At 37.6% G+C, this 18,529-nt stretch overlaps 1 protein-coding gene across 1 annotated transcript; it reads right to left on the reverse strand.

The window, feature by feature from the left end:
• Positions 1 to 1,422: 1,422 nt before the first annotated feature.
• Positions 1,423 to 6,647, reverse strand: ahsg1 (alpha-2-HS-glycoprotein 1). Its single transcript, XM_084416288.1, has 7 exons — positions 6,347 to 6,647; positions 6,121 to 6,228; positions 5,940 to 6,024; positions 5,577 to 5,743; positions 4,005 to 4,121; positions 2,361 to 2,450; positions 1,423 to 2,265 (listed from the first exon to the last, which is right to left on the reverse strand). Exons 1-7 carry the CDS (start codon positions 6,548 to 6,550, stop codon positions 1,561 to 1,563), a joined length of 1,476 nt encoding a protein of 491 aa, XP_084272414.1. The 5' UTR covers positions 6,551 to 6,647; the 3' UTR covers positions 1,423 to 1,560.
• Positions 6,648 to 18,529: the final 11,882 nt, after the last annotated feature.

Raw genomic sequence — 18,529 nt, forward strand, 5'->3', positions numbered from 1 at the left:
AAGTTAGGTGTGGATTGATTTCATTGTTCTTTAGACTGTGCCTTAATTTGTAACTTTTTTGGAAGAAAAACTACATTTTACTCATGTAAATTGATTCCTAAGCTTTGCATGTTTCTCTAAACTCTTCCGTGTAAAGATAAGATTATGTCACTATGTGTGGACTATGATACTTGCAGCTGCAAGGTCAATACCATGTTGTTGTAGAGATGTTGTGAACACAACATTATGTATGCTTAAAGGGGTCAATGCTCAAATGATATGATAAAGTCCACTTGTAATGTTAAGAAAGTAAAAAAACTGACTTTTGCTGCTGTCTTTAAGAATCCTCCCCTTCACATGAGCTTCGCTGATCACAAGCCGTACTTATTATACAGTATATTGTTAATATAATATACTAATATATAATATGTATAATATAATATAGTTTTAAACCAAACTATCTTTCAACGACAGCCTCTTTTAAAAGTCTGTATTACATTGTGTGTCTCAATCCACACTGAAATGTACTGCACAAATTGTTAAGATCTGACTGAAATTATCAGTAATAATAAACTTTAGCCATTTGTGTCAAACGTTATGGTTCTTCAGAAGCATATATGCTAAGAGTAAGGGATCGCACAGCCAGGTTAACTGTTAGTTCTTCTGGTGTTAAGCAATAATAGCATATATATTGATTTCTCATTAGGACAGTAAACTTGGATGATTGTGTGTTTATCACCTCAGCAAATGGTATTTTTAAGTAGAAAAGTTACAGTATGTTTTCTTAGTCTTATATTCAAAAGATCAATGTAAATAGGATTGCTGATGTTATGAACGCTTGAACGTACAGTGTAAAGATGTTGGTTGATGTTTGGTTGATGTTTTCAAATGTTTTGTTTCTTAATTGTTCTTGGCAACTTCTCCTTTTTCAGGCATCCTAACTGATAATTTACAGTTCTGTCATGACAACTCTCAGAGTGTTTGGCATGGTAATGGTTATGACCGTGTTGTATGTTTGGTCTAGGTGGAATAGATCTGCTACACTGCTGCTGTATGTTATTGCTGCTGCTGCTGAGCAAGTACAGGACTTCCCACTGCCAATACGTACATGACACGCTGCTGTGAGTACATGAATTAAAACCTTAACAGATCTATACAGGTGGCGCTGGGGAAGGAGGAGGGTTTCTGAAAGGCAAATGCTACCGATGTATTTGAAGGTTGAGCATGCAAGCTCATTGGCTATTTTTACAGCAGGAACCAATCAGCTGCGCCCTATATATAATGATGTGATTACGAGCAGGTTGAGATAGGACCTATTAGCCTGCGCCATCTAGAGTCTGATGACAGAACTTTGTATTTATACATGATTTGATTTTCTTGTCACAGGTGTTTTGTAATACTGTAATACTGTGTTTCAGGACCTTTATCAGTCAATCACACTGGTCCAGTAAAGAGTATTTATTGGACTGAATGTACTGGAGACATTTACACACTTATGTTGTTCAGTTTTTAACATTTTCCCTTTCAAAGCTTGCAACATGGGATAACACCTGGATGTTCCTCAGCAGATTTTAGTGTTAGTTACTGAAAACGAGGAGGAGGAGGAGGAGGAGGGCGCACAAGTCCTATTGTGTGCCCAGGAGGAGGAGGAGGAGGAGGAGGGCGCACAAGTCCTGGGAACGTGCAGATACGTGGTGGAGGGAAGGGGCAGATTGGATAAACAGAGGGTGGTATTTTTACAAAGCCATGGCATGGGAATTCATGTTGTCCCTCAGATGCTGATTCTGGAGACCCTGAAGGGCCTCCTGAACAGTAGTGTGGATCTTCTGGACGGCCCCTTTGGCCAGGTGTTTTCTCTTTGTGGTCATGGCCAGCATGTTCTGGACGGCCCCTTTGGCCAGGTGTTTTCTCTTTGTGGTCATGGCCAGCATGATCTGGACGGCCCCTTTGGCCAGGTGTTTTCTCTTCGTGGTCATGGCCAGCATGATCTGGACGGCCCCTTTGGTCAGGTGTTTTCTCTTTGTGATCATGGTCTCCATGTCCCGGGCCATGGGTGTGATCATGGCCTCCATGTCCCGGGCCATGGGTGTGATTATGGCCTCCATGTCCCGGGCCATGGGTGTGATCATGGCCTCCATGTCCCGGGCCATGGGTGTGATCATGGCCTCCATGTCCCGGGCCATGGGTGTGATCATGCCCTGGTTGATGTCCTGGATGGCGGTGGGGTCCATGGAATTTACAGTCTCTCTTTGACTGAGCGGGGTGTTGCAGTGGATGAGTTAAGTTCTGGAAACAATTAGAGCACAATAATTACATAGCTAGAGAGAAGAAAATAACCGGGACTTACTGTTCCAGTTTAAGTGTGTTATCGAGATGTATACCTGAGCTTCATAAACTGTACATTCCACACTTAGACCATCACCCCCTGGTATCGGAGTTCCGAATTTAGAGGACTCACAGAACCCATACCGCTAGAGAAAGAAAAAGAGAAAGAGAGGTGTTCATAACTACAGATCTTGAAGGAACTGAAGGACTGTATGAAGTTGTAAGGTAAGACACTACAGGTGAATATGGTGAAAAAATTAACTATCACCATATGTTCCCCAGTTGATTAATCACAGTAAGTTAAGGAAGTTCCAAGACAGAACTCTGAAAGCTTGATAAAGCCCGGTTCAAAATTGTTGTTTAATTTTGTTGAAATTATAGTTAAAGGTTTAGAGCAGATTTTGGATATCTCTTTCTATAAATCAGAAAACACTGTCAACAGGCATAAACACTGCTGGCCTTAGGTCTGCTTGCTTGCGGGACCGAGGTGGAGCCAGGGACTCGGAAGACCAGGGTGACACCAAAGGGAGCAAGGACAAAGGAGGAACCATAGGGAAGGAGGAGCCTGGTGGAGCCAGAGGAATTGAGGGCTGAGGCACAGCCTGAGGCCCAAAAGTCTGCAGCGAAGCCAGGGTGACCGAGGCAAAGACATGACAGACCACGGTGGAGACGAGGGAGCGTGGAGCCAAGGCGAAGCCGAAGGGCTGACAGACTGAGGTGGAGTCAGGGGCTCTGAGGCCCGAGGTTTAGAGCACACAGGGCAGAGCTGGGGATCGGAAAGCCCGAGGTGGGGCTAGAGAGCTGAACAGAACCAGCAGAGACTGCCGAACCTGGGAACTGGACAGAGTCAGCAGAGGGAACGGGACTGACTGGCACGAAGGAGCTAGGAGGCTGGGCAGGATCAACCGAGGAGGAAGGAGGCAGCCCTACGGGACAGGCAGAGGAGGGAAAAGTTCAAGGGTGGGGACTTGGATCCTCGGACCACAAATTAACGAGCCAGTGCTCATCTCCTGGCCCTACAATGGACTGGGTAGCCAGACCTGGCTGCAATGGGCTCTAGCATGGGGTCCACGGAAGGGGGGTGCCTTGGACCACTTGTTAAGGCTGGTATTGTAGAACACACAGAGGGAGTGGTCAGGATAGTGTGTGAGGGAACAATCCCTTTGATATTTGAGAAGGAGATGATTGGCTGATGTCCATCACTAATTTCTTTACTCTGTAGATGGTGGTTCTTCTGTAATGGCTTGTCAATGGGGATGAGAAGTCTTCAACAGTAAGTCAACTAAAACAGAATGGGTAGCAGAACAGGAAAAACCAGGACAGCAAACAAGACACATGTGTAAATAATAAATGTAACTACAGAAACAAACGAGGACAAAATCAGTAACTAAGGAAAACAAAACTAAACAGAGAGGAGAAACAGGAACAGAATGTCAAAATAATAGTCCATGGAACCAAACATAACCTTAACAATCTACAGACACAAATAGATAAAGTGTAATTAAATAAACATTTAATTGTGTATTTTGGATGTTTTCTTTGAACTAGTCTGACATACAGTAAGACTATGGGAGTTATGGGAGTATAATAGCCCAAAATCTCAAAATTGGCCAGTGACTTGTTTTTGGCTGTAGTGTCTTCCTTTAATTATAGTAATTAATGAAATAAGTTCTAAAGTAATGAACGTGTTGTGCACTTACAGCCTGATCCCCACATAAAGCCTTGCATGCTTCTGGCTTCTGGGATGCTTCCTCCTTTGAACAGTTTGTCTCCATAATGGCGAATTCAGCAAAAAAGCTTTGACCGAAACTCATCCACTAAGAAAACAGGCAAATATTCTGTTAACATGCAGTTGCAAACCACATGCAAGCAAAGAATGTTTAAAAAAAAAAATGTTGTAATGACCGTATTCAAACTGTTGTCCGTTTGAAAATTAAACTTGGACGTTTTGCTCTGCATTGCACATTATACACACCCATATCGAAACGCATATTTTGAAATATTTCAAATGCGCTTTTTATTATTATATTTCTTAGTGGTAATAATACAGAAAATAGTACAGATATAACTGAAATACTGGACACTGCTTATGTCTTGCTATAAATTTTGGGATTATCCTGCATTTTCCCCATAGATAGATCATTAACTGAAGCACCATTCACCGGACGTTACAATGCAGAACTGCGGTGATACGTAAAACAACCAACTCAATAAAACGTTGCCAGATTTACACATTCATCTGTGTCTGATCAAACTGAACAGGCTTTTAGCACTATTCGCTGGACATTTCAATTCAAAAACTGTCACAAAATGCGCAAAGAAGTTTTGCAGAAATGTCAATATTTTTATTGAATCCATCAGTGTTGAGTGGAATTGGTGTAAAAATGACGAACACAGACTGCCACCTGCTGGTTTGGAGAGTTATTCTCTCAGCTGGCGGTTGGCTGTTGTCTTCATAGATATCATATATAAAGGCTAGATGTCTTATGGCGCAGTCACTTCCGGCATCATCGTTCGGCCATCTTGTGACAGTGCTCTGTGCATTAAGGTGAATGATCAGCACGCACACAAATCCTCTTATCTCGCTGAAATCTTGACGGATTTACAAACGGTTTGGTTTCTTACAAACGTTATTAACCTGGCTATAATTCCGAATGCTTGAACTTGTATGTTATAATTTTTCATATGTATGCAGTGTATGTATGCAGTGTCATAACTGTATCTCTGACGTTTATAACAAACCAAACCGTTTGAAAATCGGTAGAAAAATTAGCAAGTTATGGTTATTTAAAAGTACATGCACCATTGAAGTAGTGAGCGAGTACACTGTGGCAAGATGGCCGCCACGTGCGGACGTCGACCTCCATTGGCCAGCAGTGCGCACGAGACATCTAGCCTTTATATATGATATCTATGGTTGTCTTTGCACTGTGTGCACTTTAGCCCAGACGCTGACATCGCCAGGTGACAACACAGTCAGCTTTTGACGCCGCTATTTATTTTTTTACGTTGGTTTGGCGTGTCTGTGTTTTTCCCTTCAATTGTCTGTGTCATTAAATTCAATATTCACATTGCGGAAAACTGTTAAATTTGAACAAACTTGCTTCAGACTGTCGCTCTATTACTTGCCGGGTATTTACGCTGCGTTACAAGTTGCATTTTGACAACTTTGGAACGGAATGACGCGTAAAATCGTGTAATTTCCGTTTTCCATTTCCATTCATGTACTTGCATATAATATTCAAGCTTCACCCGAGTTTGAAAGACGTCACCTGTGTGCTGATCCTTCCCACTTCCAGCAGTTTAAAGTAAGATGCATGACTGGAGTCTTTGTTGAACTTCTGCAGGGCGGCTTGCACACTCTCCAGACCCTTCGGATCGTGCAAGGGCAGTAGACTGGGGCAGTCAGGGCATTTTGTCACAAGTATTTGATGTGGAGCTGGAACAAAATACAAAACTATGAGCAATATACAATCACTGTGTGAAATGTAACTTAATTTGACTTTGCATTATAATTTTACATGAGTTGCATTTTCTAATTTCTGTACTCCTAATTTCTAAACATCACTATGGGTTCTTTGAAAGGCTAGAGTGTTGATCTACTAAATACAGTAGTATTGGTTTGTTTACAGCACCTGCTTCAGTGTCACAGATGTAGCGCTTCACGGCTGCTTTTCCCTTAAAGCTGGAGACCGTCACATTACATTTCGCTGTCACTTTCTATTAAGAGAACATTAAAAGGCTGTTAACCACTCACAAAAGTCATATTCAGAGCAATAGCAGGCAGTGTATCTGAGTCTGTGATGTTCAGCTCACCGTCTGCGCTTCGCTTCTAGTCGTACACTGATCTAAAGGTTTGGGACTGGCAACGTGGCATTCAGTTTCCTCTAAGGTAATTCCCAAGACGACCTCACAAGGATCCATCTGCACGGAAACAAGACAGTTTGCACATCATAAAAATGTTTTTTTCTTTCATTATGTTGTTGAAATACACTAAAAGCACTCTTTTGAAACTCAGGAAGAGACTGTCATGAAAGCTCACCTTCTTCTCTGCACTGCGACTGTCCTGCGAGACGAATTTGAACTTGTATCCATGGCGGTGACGTTCATTAATGAACCGCTCGGCGGCTAACGTAGCGTTTTTGTCCTGATCCGCTTGGCACTTGTACCCAACATCACTGTCTTTATGGAGGCTGGCCGCGTGCAGAGCCGAGACCAAAGCTGCTATTATCACCAGCTCTCTCATACTGCAATCTTCAACCAAGTAAAAGTTCTCCTCTCTCGCCCAGACCTTTATAATATACACCGTCGGGGGACATAAGCAAACAATTTAGAGCCAGAGTTGCTTGCCAATGTAAATGATGTCAACACAAGTATAAACTCAGGCTAACTATTAAGCAGAAATCACCATCACTTTGAGGTTTTGTTGGAATTAAAGTACACTGGAAAACATTTGGTGTAGGAACAACAATTTTGGGTTACACTTTATTTTAAGGTGTCTTTGTTACTGTAATTATACAGTACTGAGTAATATTAAGTAACTACATGTATTTACCATAGGGTTAGGAATAGGCTTTGGTTTGGTTTAGGGTTAGTGACATTATGTATAATTTACAGTTTTTACTATAGTAACTACATGTAATGTGTAACAATGACACTGTAAAATAAAGTGTTACCCAATTTTAAATCAGAAATTGCTTGTATATTTCACAAATTACAAAGAAACGGCAAGTAGCACATTGAATTATACGTGAAATACGTGAAATTTTAAAGTATATAAGGCTGAAATCCATTGTAAAATCTTTTTTTTTGCGGTGTAGCTTTTGTGTTTCTAAATTATGATTAATGGGTCATGCCAATAAATGCGTTAACATTCATTTTTTATAGTTTTTGCATCTTCAGTGCCAATCATGCATACAAATATTTTATAATTTACATAAAATAATTAATTTGATGTCATTTGTGTTATGCTAGGGCTGTCAAGTGATTAAAAACTTTATCATACGTATCATACATTGTGCCTATTGAATTACATAATGTGGTTTATCAAATTAACTGCAATAAATTGCAGACAAAAGTCCCCAAATGACAGACAATTCAAAAACCTAATATTATTGTGTGCATTGAATTGAAGTGCACAGGTGCATATTGTTCAATTAGTGCATTGAAAAGGCGTAACAAAAAGTGGCTTTAGAAGTCAATATAAAGTTTTTTAATTTCCATTTCATTCAACATACGCCTATCCGTGGCCTGTCGTCCATTTTGCAGTCAAGCATTGACTTTGGACTCATGGGGGCGGCACTTGAAGCTTGTTTTAATTGTAGAAAAATGACTTAATACAGAATATTTGTTAAATATACAAGTTTCTGTATATAATCAAGTTTGTATGTCTATGTGTTTGTCGTGTTTTAATGAAAAAAGGTGTTTTTAATGAATAGATAAGTACTATAATGTATTATAATATTATAAGGTGCATTAAAAGGCATAATTAATGCATTAAAATGCTTTTATTATGAAAAAGGCTTCAAGTAAAGCGTTACTCAATGCTCTTCGGTGTAATGTGCAGTAAACAATCAGCCTATGGCTGTTTGAACTGTAAGGTAAGATATTTACTGCAGATGCCATAGGCAACCATTAAAAGTTGTAGAACACTTTTTTTTCCAGAACGTTCTACAATTGTAAAAAATTAAGCATATCTTGGTAGTTTACTATTTTTGGACATGCATTTTTGCAAACATTATGTTTTGCTTTTTGGAAAAGCACAGAATTCCATTCTAGCATTTTTGTTTTTGTAATACCGTCTTGAAATCAACTTCATTATGAAATGTGTCAGTGGTGTTTCTGGCTCCCAATACCTTATAGGAAAAATGATTTACCTATTACCTATGAAATTATAAAGAAGATTAATTAAACAAATGTTCAATACAAGCTTTATGGACAACATGTGCTGCATAAATATTATTACCACAGAAAATACATGCAATCGACATAATGGTTTAAAAGACTTATTCTGTTAGTGCATAATTATTTAGGGCAAAACCAACAAAAACATCATGGATATTTGTTTAATGGTGGGGGTGTTAAAAGTGAGTGGTCAGCACTAACAGAGGGAAAAAATCAATGTGTTTTCCACACTGAATGGAGTAAAGGTAAAGTTCACCTCAAAACAGCCAATGAAACGTGGAGCACTTGCATAATTTGGAAGGCAATTATTTGCTAAACTCTGGAGAACAGAATCTGCTGTTACTTTGCCCATGTGTGCGTGGCCTGCGTATGAGCCCTGATGTTTATCTGGCCATGATGCAATCAATCGAAATCCATTTCGATATAACTATTCCTTTCTATGTAAAGCTTTTGAATAACTGTTTGAATTTTCCTTTTATGTTGTGATTATTTTTATTCCTCTCTGTGTAAAGCACTTTGCATTGCCATACTGTATGAAATGTGCTGTATAAATGAACTTGCCTTGCCTATTCGAATGGCTCATACACATATACACTAAATACTCTAATTTCACACTTGATTTATGTAAAAAATATATATGACCATGGCATCTTACTACAATGAGTGAGGTTTTACAGAGCAACCACTATATATTTAAAGTGTTTTCAAGGTTTTTTTGTTTACTTTTGCGTCGTTTACTATAGTTTTTGGAAAGTGGAGCATTGTCTGAAAGAGTTACTGCATGTGCAGAAGCGTAAACCATGTTAAATGAAAATGTATTTCAAAAATGAAAATAATATTACATTTTTAGGATTTAGTGTTCAGCTGCAAATGGTTTTTAAAACGTTTATTGAAAGTTTAAATAACATTAAATCATATTTATTCTGAAATTTGCTTGTGTTTATTTGCTTGTGTCTCCTATCAATCATTTATTTGTTTGCAGGTTTCTCCCTCCAGGAAACTATTGATTTCACTCAAAATCTTCTTAACAAAATTAAAATGATAAACCAAATGTTTGAATGCCCAAATAATAAATACAATTATCTGCCCTAGGCAAGATTTGACCTGGTGCCCCGTGCATCAGCCTATTTCACCCCGTCATTGTGTTCATGATTATTTAGCCTATATAATATACATATTAAGAGTTCAGATGCTAAGTGCCATCTGAAATTTTCTTCTAGAATGATAATTTTTATCAAGCTTGTATATTTAAGTTCAGTAATTTCACTTAAATGACAATTAATAGGTACACTGTAAAAATTTACTGTAAAATTTACCGCAACTTACTGGCAATTTTGGTTGTATCCTGACCCCTTTTAAAGAAGGGTGTGTTAGAACTAAACTGATGGTTTGCTCGAGGCTGTTGATCTGCTGAATTTCAGACAATGCTATAACTTCTTGCTTTCCTGTATTCTGCTTCAGCTCTCTTTCTCTTGGTAAACTGTATGCATGTATGTGTGTGTATGTTAGAGTAGTTTAAGTGTTTAGACTAGTTAATAAAGTCTTGTTCATGTCACACGTAAAGTTGTCCGTGTCTCAAGCTCATAACTGCACACTGTAGAAAATTTACTGTAAAATTTACAGCAACTTACTGGCAATTTTGGTTGCCAGTAAGCCTGTAAATTTTACAAGAGTACTGTAAATCATAAACTACAAATTATACTGTAAAATTATACAGCACACCTGTAAAAGCGTCAAAACAAGAGCAGCTGTGAATTTACAGTTCTTTAATGTAATCTTTACAGTACGTTACTGTTATTAATAATGTACCGAATTAAAACCTGAGATAACTCATTTCATTTGAGGAAATTGATTGGTCAAATGCCATTAAATATTTATACTGTGAGATTATTTCATTTGAATCCACTAAGAAAAAGACTTTATGAGTTATGAGAAACATCAGTTTAACTAAATGCTACTAGTGATCATCATCACACATGAAAGAGTTGAAGAACTTAAAAACAGCATCAATGCATCAGCAACTACACAGTCACTGCCTTTAAATAAAGCAACATGCAGCATAACATCAGTGTTTCGCTGCTCATCCTGGACTGAAGCTCAGGCTCTACTCTTCAGCACAATGGTGACACACAAAACTCAACAGAAACCCTTTAAATCCCAACAGATCATTACTAACATATCTCCACTATAGCATTATGTGCAAAAACACACACAAAGCAAATCACAGAATTGTACTTTTTTGTTTAGTAAATTTGACAGTGAGATTTTACTGTAAACAACCGACTCAAGCCACAGCTTTAGATGAAATCAACTGAAGAGAAAAGAAGACTGACTTTATTTCTGTCATAATCAGACTTAATGAGAAAGAACTTTAGGTTTACATGTTGATGATGTATTGACAATATTTCATTTATGATCGTGATTAGTGCTTTCTTTAGTTGGGCTCTTGACTCTTTATTTCTGTAACGTTTGTTTTTTTCTAGCTGCTACAACCATGTCTTTATAAGACAAACTTGTTACGGCAATAAAAGCCAAGAAAAAATATACTGTTGTGTTGATGGTTGTGTATTGATGATGGGGTGTCAACATCTAGTGGATGATGTTGTCAAGAGTCTGTTCTCTGATTATGAAGACTTGGTTGTAATAGCCATATGATACTACAACGTGATGTCATGAGATCAGATCATGTTTTTTGTTTTACATATTTACGAATCACAAAACTTTTCAATTCACAGGAACACACACATATATCAAGAATCAGCATATGAACCTCAGCAATGGTGACAAACAAAATATTCAGATAAACAGATAAACTCGGACCATCACAAATCAAGCTACTAAAAAGTCACATCAAAAACAACAACAAAAATAAAAGCACATGGTAAAAATAAAATAAAATAATACAATTCAGCTACATAATTTATGCATGCAGCAATGCATTCTGGGAATTATGTACTATGGTGGTACCCAGCATACATTGCAACATGAAGCTTTTCATTTGAATGTCACCATTGTTGAGATTCATGCGCCGATTGTTGATGTCTGTGTGTGAGAAAATAACGGCATTTTAAAACTTTCTATGCATTATATATTTTTTAAACTGTTCAAATTATAATAATGCTGTCAGATATAATTTTTGTATAATTAATAATCAATTATATGAAATGACACACATGATTGCATGAGAAGAGATTAACATGTGAATGAAATGAGGTACAGCCTTGTAAGCTCTATTGATGACATCATCAACACAGAGCCATCTTTTCTCTCAGCTTTTCTGCTATAACTGCAGTATCTTATAAACACACAGGTAAAGCAGCCAGAGAAAAACTAATGTTTAAATGTCAAGGGCAAGAGCCCAGATAAAGCCAACACTGATCACCATCATGGTAACTACACAATAAACAACCATCAACATCTAAACCTCCGTTAATTCTCAAAAAGACCTTCTGATTATGACAGAAATAAAGTGAGTCTGGTTAGTAATAAGTGAAGCTGGTAATGCTGTTTGTGGACTCCTCTGCTGAGATCTTCAGAGATTTAATGTCTTCTTTTCTCTTCAGTTGATTTAAAGGAGTCATAACCTGCAATTTTCACTTTTCCACGAGAATCAATGTATGTTATGATCGACTAACGATTATACACTGGCCGGGAAGCCGATATTTAAAAGTGAAGCGTTTGTTTACCTCAGGGTAAATAAACCAGCGCGCGTGCACGCGCACTCAAATACGAGATTTTGATTTCAGCTCCCTCTTGACGTCATCATGAGGTAGTAGGATATACCATATATGGACACCGCAGCAGGAAGCCCCCCCTTCCCCTCTCCCCCTCATATTCAGTTCAGTCGAGAAAGATGGAGAAACCGAGTGCACACCGGACTTGCTCTGTGGTTGATTGCCATAAAAAACATGTAAATGTGTTTTATCTCCCAAAATCGGACGAAACTATCAGGGACCAGTGGATGAAATTCATTTTTAATGACGCTGTCCCAACAACCCTTTCAACTGGCGTATCGTTATGTGTGTGCGCTAAACATTTTACACCTGAATCATTTACAAATTTGGGGCAATATCAGGCAAAGTTGGCCTCGAAGCTCCGTTTGGGAAAAGGTGCCATGCCATCATGATAGTAAACGTCTCATCTCAATAACCACTGTAAGCTGATAAAATAAGTAGACTACATCTCCGTCAATGTAATCAACATTAAATAAAAGGCAAACCTATGTGGGAGAAAATAGCAACAAACGTTTTAGCTCGTTACCGATGTTAATGTATGTCTCAGTCAAAATGATTGTCTTTACCATTCAGAGACATCTTGATGTAGACGTCCATCCAACAACTCTACATCTTCCCTTTCCAGCTCTGGTTCAGAGTCCGGCTCAAACATGTAGGGTTGAATCCCGTAGGTCGCGGCCGGGTCGGGTTCATTCACCACTTGCGCCATGATGTCAGTTTGTAATGATGCTGACGTTACCTGCGTGTCAACCCCCCTCCTTCCTTCAACCAATCAACGTGCCCCTCATTTGCATTATTAAAATGAGCGTCCACGACAGCCAAAACATCGCATTGATCTCGCGAGACAATAATGCCTTCAGAAATAAGGGTAAAAGTAGGTCTGTGTTTATTTTTTTTCCACTTTTCTTTTTTAGAAGGGCCTGAAAGACTATAATACAGCAGTAGGTATCCAATGTAATACTAGGTTATGACTCCTTTCATCTAAAGCTGTGGCTTGAGTCGGTTGTTTACAGTAAAATCTCACTGTCAAATTTACTAAACAAAAAAGTACATTTCTGTGATTTGCTTTGTGTGATTGTATGTGTTTTTGCACATAATGCTATAGTGGAGATATGTTAGTGTTTAATGATCTGTTGGGATTTAAAGGGTTTCTGTTGAGTTTTGTGTGTCACCATTGTGCTGAAGAGTAGAGCCTGAGCTTCAGTCCAGGATGAGCAGGAAAGCACTGATGTTATGCTGCATGTTGCTTTATTTAAAGGCAGTGACTGTGTAGTTGCTGATGCATTGATGCTGTTTTTAAGTTCTTCAATTCTTTCATGTGTGATGATGATCACTAGTAGCATTTAGTTAAATTGATGTTTCTAGTTAACTCATAAAGACTTTTTCTTAGTGGATTCAAATGAAATAATCTCACAGTATAAATATTTTAATGGCAGTTGACCAATCAATTTTCTCAAATGAAATGAGTTATCTCAGGCTTTAATTCAGTACATTATTAATAACAGTAACATACTGTAAAGGTTATATTAAAGAACTGTAAATTCACAGCTGCTCTTGTTTTGATGCTTTTACAGGTGTGCTGTATAATTTGTAGTTTATGATTTACAGTACTTTTGTAAAATGTACAGGCTTACTGGCAACCAAAATTGCCAGTAAGTTGCTGTAAATTTTACAGTAAATTTTCTACAGTGTGCAGATATGAGCTTGAGACACGGACAACTTAACGTGTGACATGAACAAGACTTTATTAGCTAGTCTAAACACTTAAACTACTCTAACATGCACACACATACATGCATACAGTTTACCAAGAGAAAGAGAGCTGAAGCAGAATACAGGAAAGCAAGAAGTTATAGCATTGTCTGAAATTCAGCAGATCAACAGCCTCGAGCAAACCATCAGTTTAGTTCTAACACACCCTTCTTTAAAAGGGGTAAGGATACTTAATGTATTAAATAATGAGACTAAGTTTGATACTTGCATGTCTCGCCCATTTGAATTAAACTGTCCTGATGCAATTTGTTGAGGCTCCAGTTGATTTTTGCTGACGTGGTCTTGATGAGAGAGAGCCAGTGGGAGTCAGAGGATCTGTGGTGAATGGAAAGACAAGGCCGCAGCCTGGCACAAGCTTGGAGGGTCCTTAGAAACTTCTAGTTCAGCATCATCTTCACGTCAGCATTTCAGAAAGGGACTAAGAGAGAAGAGCTAAGAGAGCTAACACAAGAATCTTCAAGATTTTTATAATCCTAATGCGTCAGAAAGTTAGCTAAATGCAATGTAAATTAACAAATCGGGGACGAAGATCGGAGTTTATAGAGACCAAACATGCCATACGTTTGATTTTGTTTAACCATAGTATGCAAAGTCTGATACATTAACCCGATTAGAGTTTACAAAAAAACATAGGCCAAACAACATAAAAGGAAAATCATGAGATGGGAAAATTAGATACATGTTTATATATTTCTCAAGTGGTTATATATAGAATATATAGGATTAACAGGGTTTATTTCTCCTTCTCATCGAGAATTAAGTGAGAGTCACAGCTCCCTGTAATTTTCTTTTGGGGTCGTAAAACTCTTATCAGTCTCAATGTGTCCTGTAACAGGACACCGCGTTCTGCCAGTTTGTTAGCTTCATTTGGGATGTTAGTTTTGGGGGAAGTTTCATAGGCCTTTGTTGGGAGAGTGAGTTTGCTGGATTATTCATTAAATAAATGAATAATTTGTGTGTGTCTGATTGGTCCAGACGCTACAAGAGCATCAGAAGGTCAGGAATGTTTATCGTTCATGTCACATCCATATTACGCCTTTTAATAAAACATTTTTATTAATTGCTATTTCTTTTTTACTTAGGTTCCTAAAGTGCCACACTGAATTCACAAACCTTTGTCTTGAAGACAACGTCCTCCATCACGACTGTGAGGCCTTCCTTACTTTTATCGCCGATTTGCAGAGTGAAGTTGCAAGTGATCAAGGTGACTAAGAGGTTGGCATTTGATTTCATAGCATGTTTGTTCTTAAAGTCCCACAGTAGTCAAACATTTTATCCCATAAAATCCATCTTTGATCACCAAAATTACACATTTAAAAGTTTTTTCCTTGAAAAAAACGTCATCATGCCTTAAAATATCTTGAATGTAACTCGACACCCTTGCTTCATTTAGTATTCGCGGTTCTATGAATATGCAAATTAGCCCCGCCTCCACTCACTCACTCAGCTCAGAGATCCACTGGTTGACGATCACACGTTGATCTGGGGTGCGTTTCCCGAAAGCATCGTTGGCCAACTATGGTCGCAAGTTCCGTCGTTACCAATAGAGTTCAATGGACATTGCGAAGAACTTGCGACCATAGTTGGCCAACAATGCTTTCGGGAAACGCACCTCTGTTTGGTTACAAGGTAGTTTGTGACGTCTGAAACACCAGCGATTTCAAAGCGTGTGTTTGAGACTGTCTTTGGTTCACTGCAGTTTTAAGCAGAAAATACTCAGCAATGGTGTCGACTTATGAATTTACACATGGTTTGTCTTAAAGCATATTAAAAACACCACATAGACATATAAACAACATTAAAAGCTGGATTTACACCACAAGGGGACTTTAAAATGATATAGCAGCGCTCTCCTAATGTCTCTCCTTTACTATGCTCTCCATTAAGGCAAAAATGCCCAAAATTTAAGTTATACTTCCGGTCTCATCCGCTTCTCGTTATTTTAGTTGTACAAAAGCTGTCTGTTATGTCTACCTTTCCCGTCTCTCTGAAACTGAAGTTCATCAACTGGCCACTAGAGACAGGCTGCAAAAGAGAGTCAATCCCATAGACTCCCATGTTAAAATCCCCAACTTTACAGCAGAAAAAAATATGTTTACAGCCTGGTACTAAAAGTGGTTTTGGTCTATATAGCTAATTTTGCCCTTCATGACAACTGTAAGTTAGTTCAGTGTTGATTCAGGTCTATTATAAAGATCATCAATTATTAATTTAGTTCATTTCATCTATAAAGTACGGTGGCGCATTGCTGCCACATGCTTATTATTTTTTCCACACAATTATGTTGTAATAACAAGACGTTATGTGATTTTAACGACATCTTTTCTCTTAATAACTAGATTTTGTCGTTAAAACGACATCTTTTCTCGTAATAACTAGATGTTATGTCGTTTTAATTACATATTTTTCTCGTAATAACTAGATGTTATGTCGTTTTAACGACATCTTTTCTCGTAATAACTAGATGTTATGTCGTTTTAATTACATATTTTTCTCGTAATAACTAGATGTTATGTCGTTTTAACGACATCTTTTCTCGTAATAACTAGATTTTGTCGTTAAAACGACATCTTTTCTCGAAAAAACGAGATGTTATGTCGTTTTAATTCCATATTTTTCTCGTAATAACTAGATGCTATGTTGTTTTAATGACATATTTTTCTCGTAATAACTAGATGTTATGTCGTTTTAACGACATCTTTTCTCGTAATAACTAGATGTTATGACGTTACAACGACATCTTTTCTCGTAATAACTAGATGTTATGACGTTACAACGACATCTTTTCTCGTAATAACTAGATGTTATAACGTTACAACGACATCTTTTCTCGTAATAACTAGATGTTATAACGTTAAAACAACATCTTTTCTTGAAAAAACGAGATGTTTTGTCGTTTTAATGACATATTTTTCTCGTAATAACTAGATGTTATGTCGTTTTAACGACATCTTTTCTCGTAATAACTAGATGTTATGACGTTACAACGACATCTTTTCTCGTAATAACTAGATGTTATAACGTTAAAACGACATCTTTTCTCGTAATAACTAGATGTTATAACGTTAAAACTGTATCTTTTCTCGTAATAACTAGATGTTATGACGTTTAAACGACATCTTTTCTCGTAATAACTAGATGTTATGTCGTTAAAATGACATCTTATGTCATATTAACGATATCTGTCCTCCTTAAAATGACGTTTTCTCGTAATAACTAGATGTTATGTCGTTTTAATGACATATTTTTCTCGTAATAACTAGATGTTTTGTCATTTTAACAATATCTTTTCTCGTAATAACTAGATGTTATGTCGTTTTAATGATATCTTTTCTCCTTAAAACGACGTTTTCTCATAATAACTAGATGCTATGTCGTTTTAATGACATATTTTTCTCGTAATAACTAGATGTTATGTCGTTTTAATGATATCTTTTCTCCTTAAAACGACGTTTTCTCATAATAACTAGATGTTATGTCGTTTTAACGATATCTTTTCTCCTTAAAACAACATTTTCTCGTAATAAGGACACACTGTATGTTGTATAGTGACGCTTAATATGCCTTTATCCACATTAGAGAATTTATATAGCATATTGTGCCTTTATCACACTTTCACGTTTGAAAAGCAGAAGCTAATAGCATACGTAAAATACCTTCCACTGCCTGTATGGTAAGGCAGAAAAGCTTCTAAATGCGACTGACATACCAGCGCGATTTATCGGGCTTCTCTCAAAAACGTAAGTCTTGGTGCATGTACTCAGGTGTGACTTATTTTCCAGAAAATAAGTATAGGTTACAGTATAAAATTGTGCTTTATTAAAAAGTGCATATATGCATAGGGATAAGCAATAAAACAATTATAATGTGTTCATTTCTCGCACCCACACACTAACTTCGCTGTAATAGGCTAATGATGAGGGGTCCCTGGAAACTGTTCTACCTTATAAGCGGTCCATGGCCCCAGAACGTTAGAGAAAGTTTGGTTTAGATGGAATAGGCTATCTGTGATGAACTGTACATCAATAAATCACAATGATCTCGTGTTATGAGCACTGCCATTGATACAGGCAGCGGAAGGTATTTTACATATGCTATTTGCTTCTGCTTTTCAGGCACAATATGCTATATAAATTCTCTAATGTGGATAAAGGCATATTACAACATATGTCCTTATTAAGAGAAAATATGTTGTTTTAACAACAAGAGAAATATGTCGTTCCTAGAGATCATGACTCTCAAATAGAGATCATGATTTTCTCGTGATTCTGAACAAAACAAAATAACTTTACTAGACTTTCTGACAAAATGTTGCTGCAGTCTATTTAAAAATGTATTTATTTAATTTGAATAAAAAAAACTCTAATCGGTTTGAGTGAATGATTCAACGACTCACTCATTTGTTTTGTACTGGATGAATCAGTGTTTTTGAAGAATCTCTTGAATGAATGATTCAATGACAAACAGTCTTCTGGTGTAACGATGTCATTGATGCGATCTTCATTTGAAGCGTCATGTTGCTTTCAAAAGCTATCATAGACATCAGTGTTTATATCTGAACTATAAACTTTCATCCCAGGACTTCTGTGATCATATAAATGACTGTAAGACAGAAATAATGAGACTGTGTGTTTGAAAAGGCAGTTTGTGAAGCTGTTTCATACCTACACATGACAACAGCTCTCTCTGAATGGAGGACAGCGAGGTCCTGCTGTTCATCGCCTGGCGGGACATAAAGGAGAACGAACAATTGAGGTACGACTATGGATCAAACAAGAAGTCTTTCGCTGGGGAAGATCTGGACTTGTTATGGG

The sequence above is a fragment of the Rutilus rutilus genome (assembly GCF_951802725.1).
Source record: "Rutilus rutilus genome assembly, chromosome: 8".
Classification (NCBI taxonomy): domain Eukaryota; kingdom Metazoa; phylum Chordata; class Actinopteri; order Cypriniformes; family Leuciscidae; genus Rutilus; species Rutilus rutilus.

Coding starts and splice junctions, on each gene's coding strand:
- ahsg1 (XM_084416288.1), bottom strand. CDS start 6,550: ATGAGAGAGCTGGTGATAATAGCAGCTTTGGTCTCGGCTCTGCACGCG. Junction 4,122..5,576: donor TGGGAAGGATCAGCACACAG/GTGACGTCTTTC, acceptor CTGTTTTCTTAG/TGGATGAGTTTCGGTCAAAG. Junction 2,266..2,360: donor GTACAGTTTATGAAGCTCAG/GTATACATCTCG, acceptor AATTGTTTCCAG/AACTTAACTCATCCACTGCA.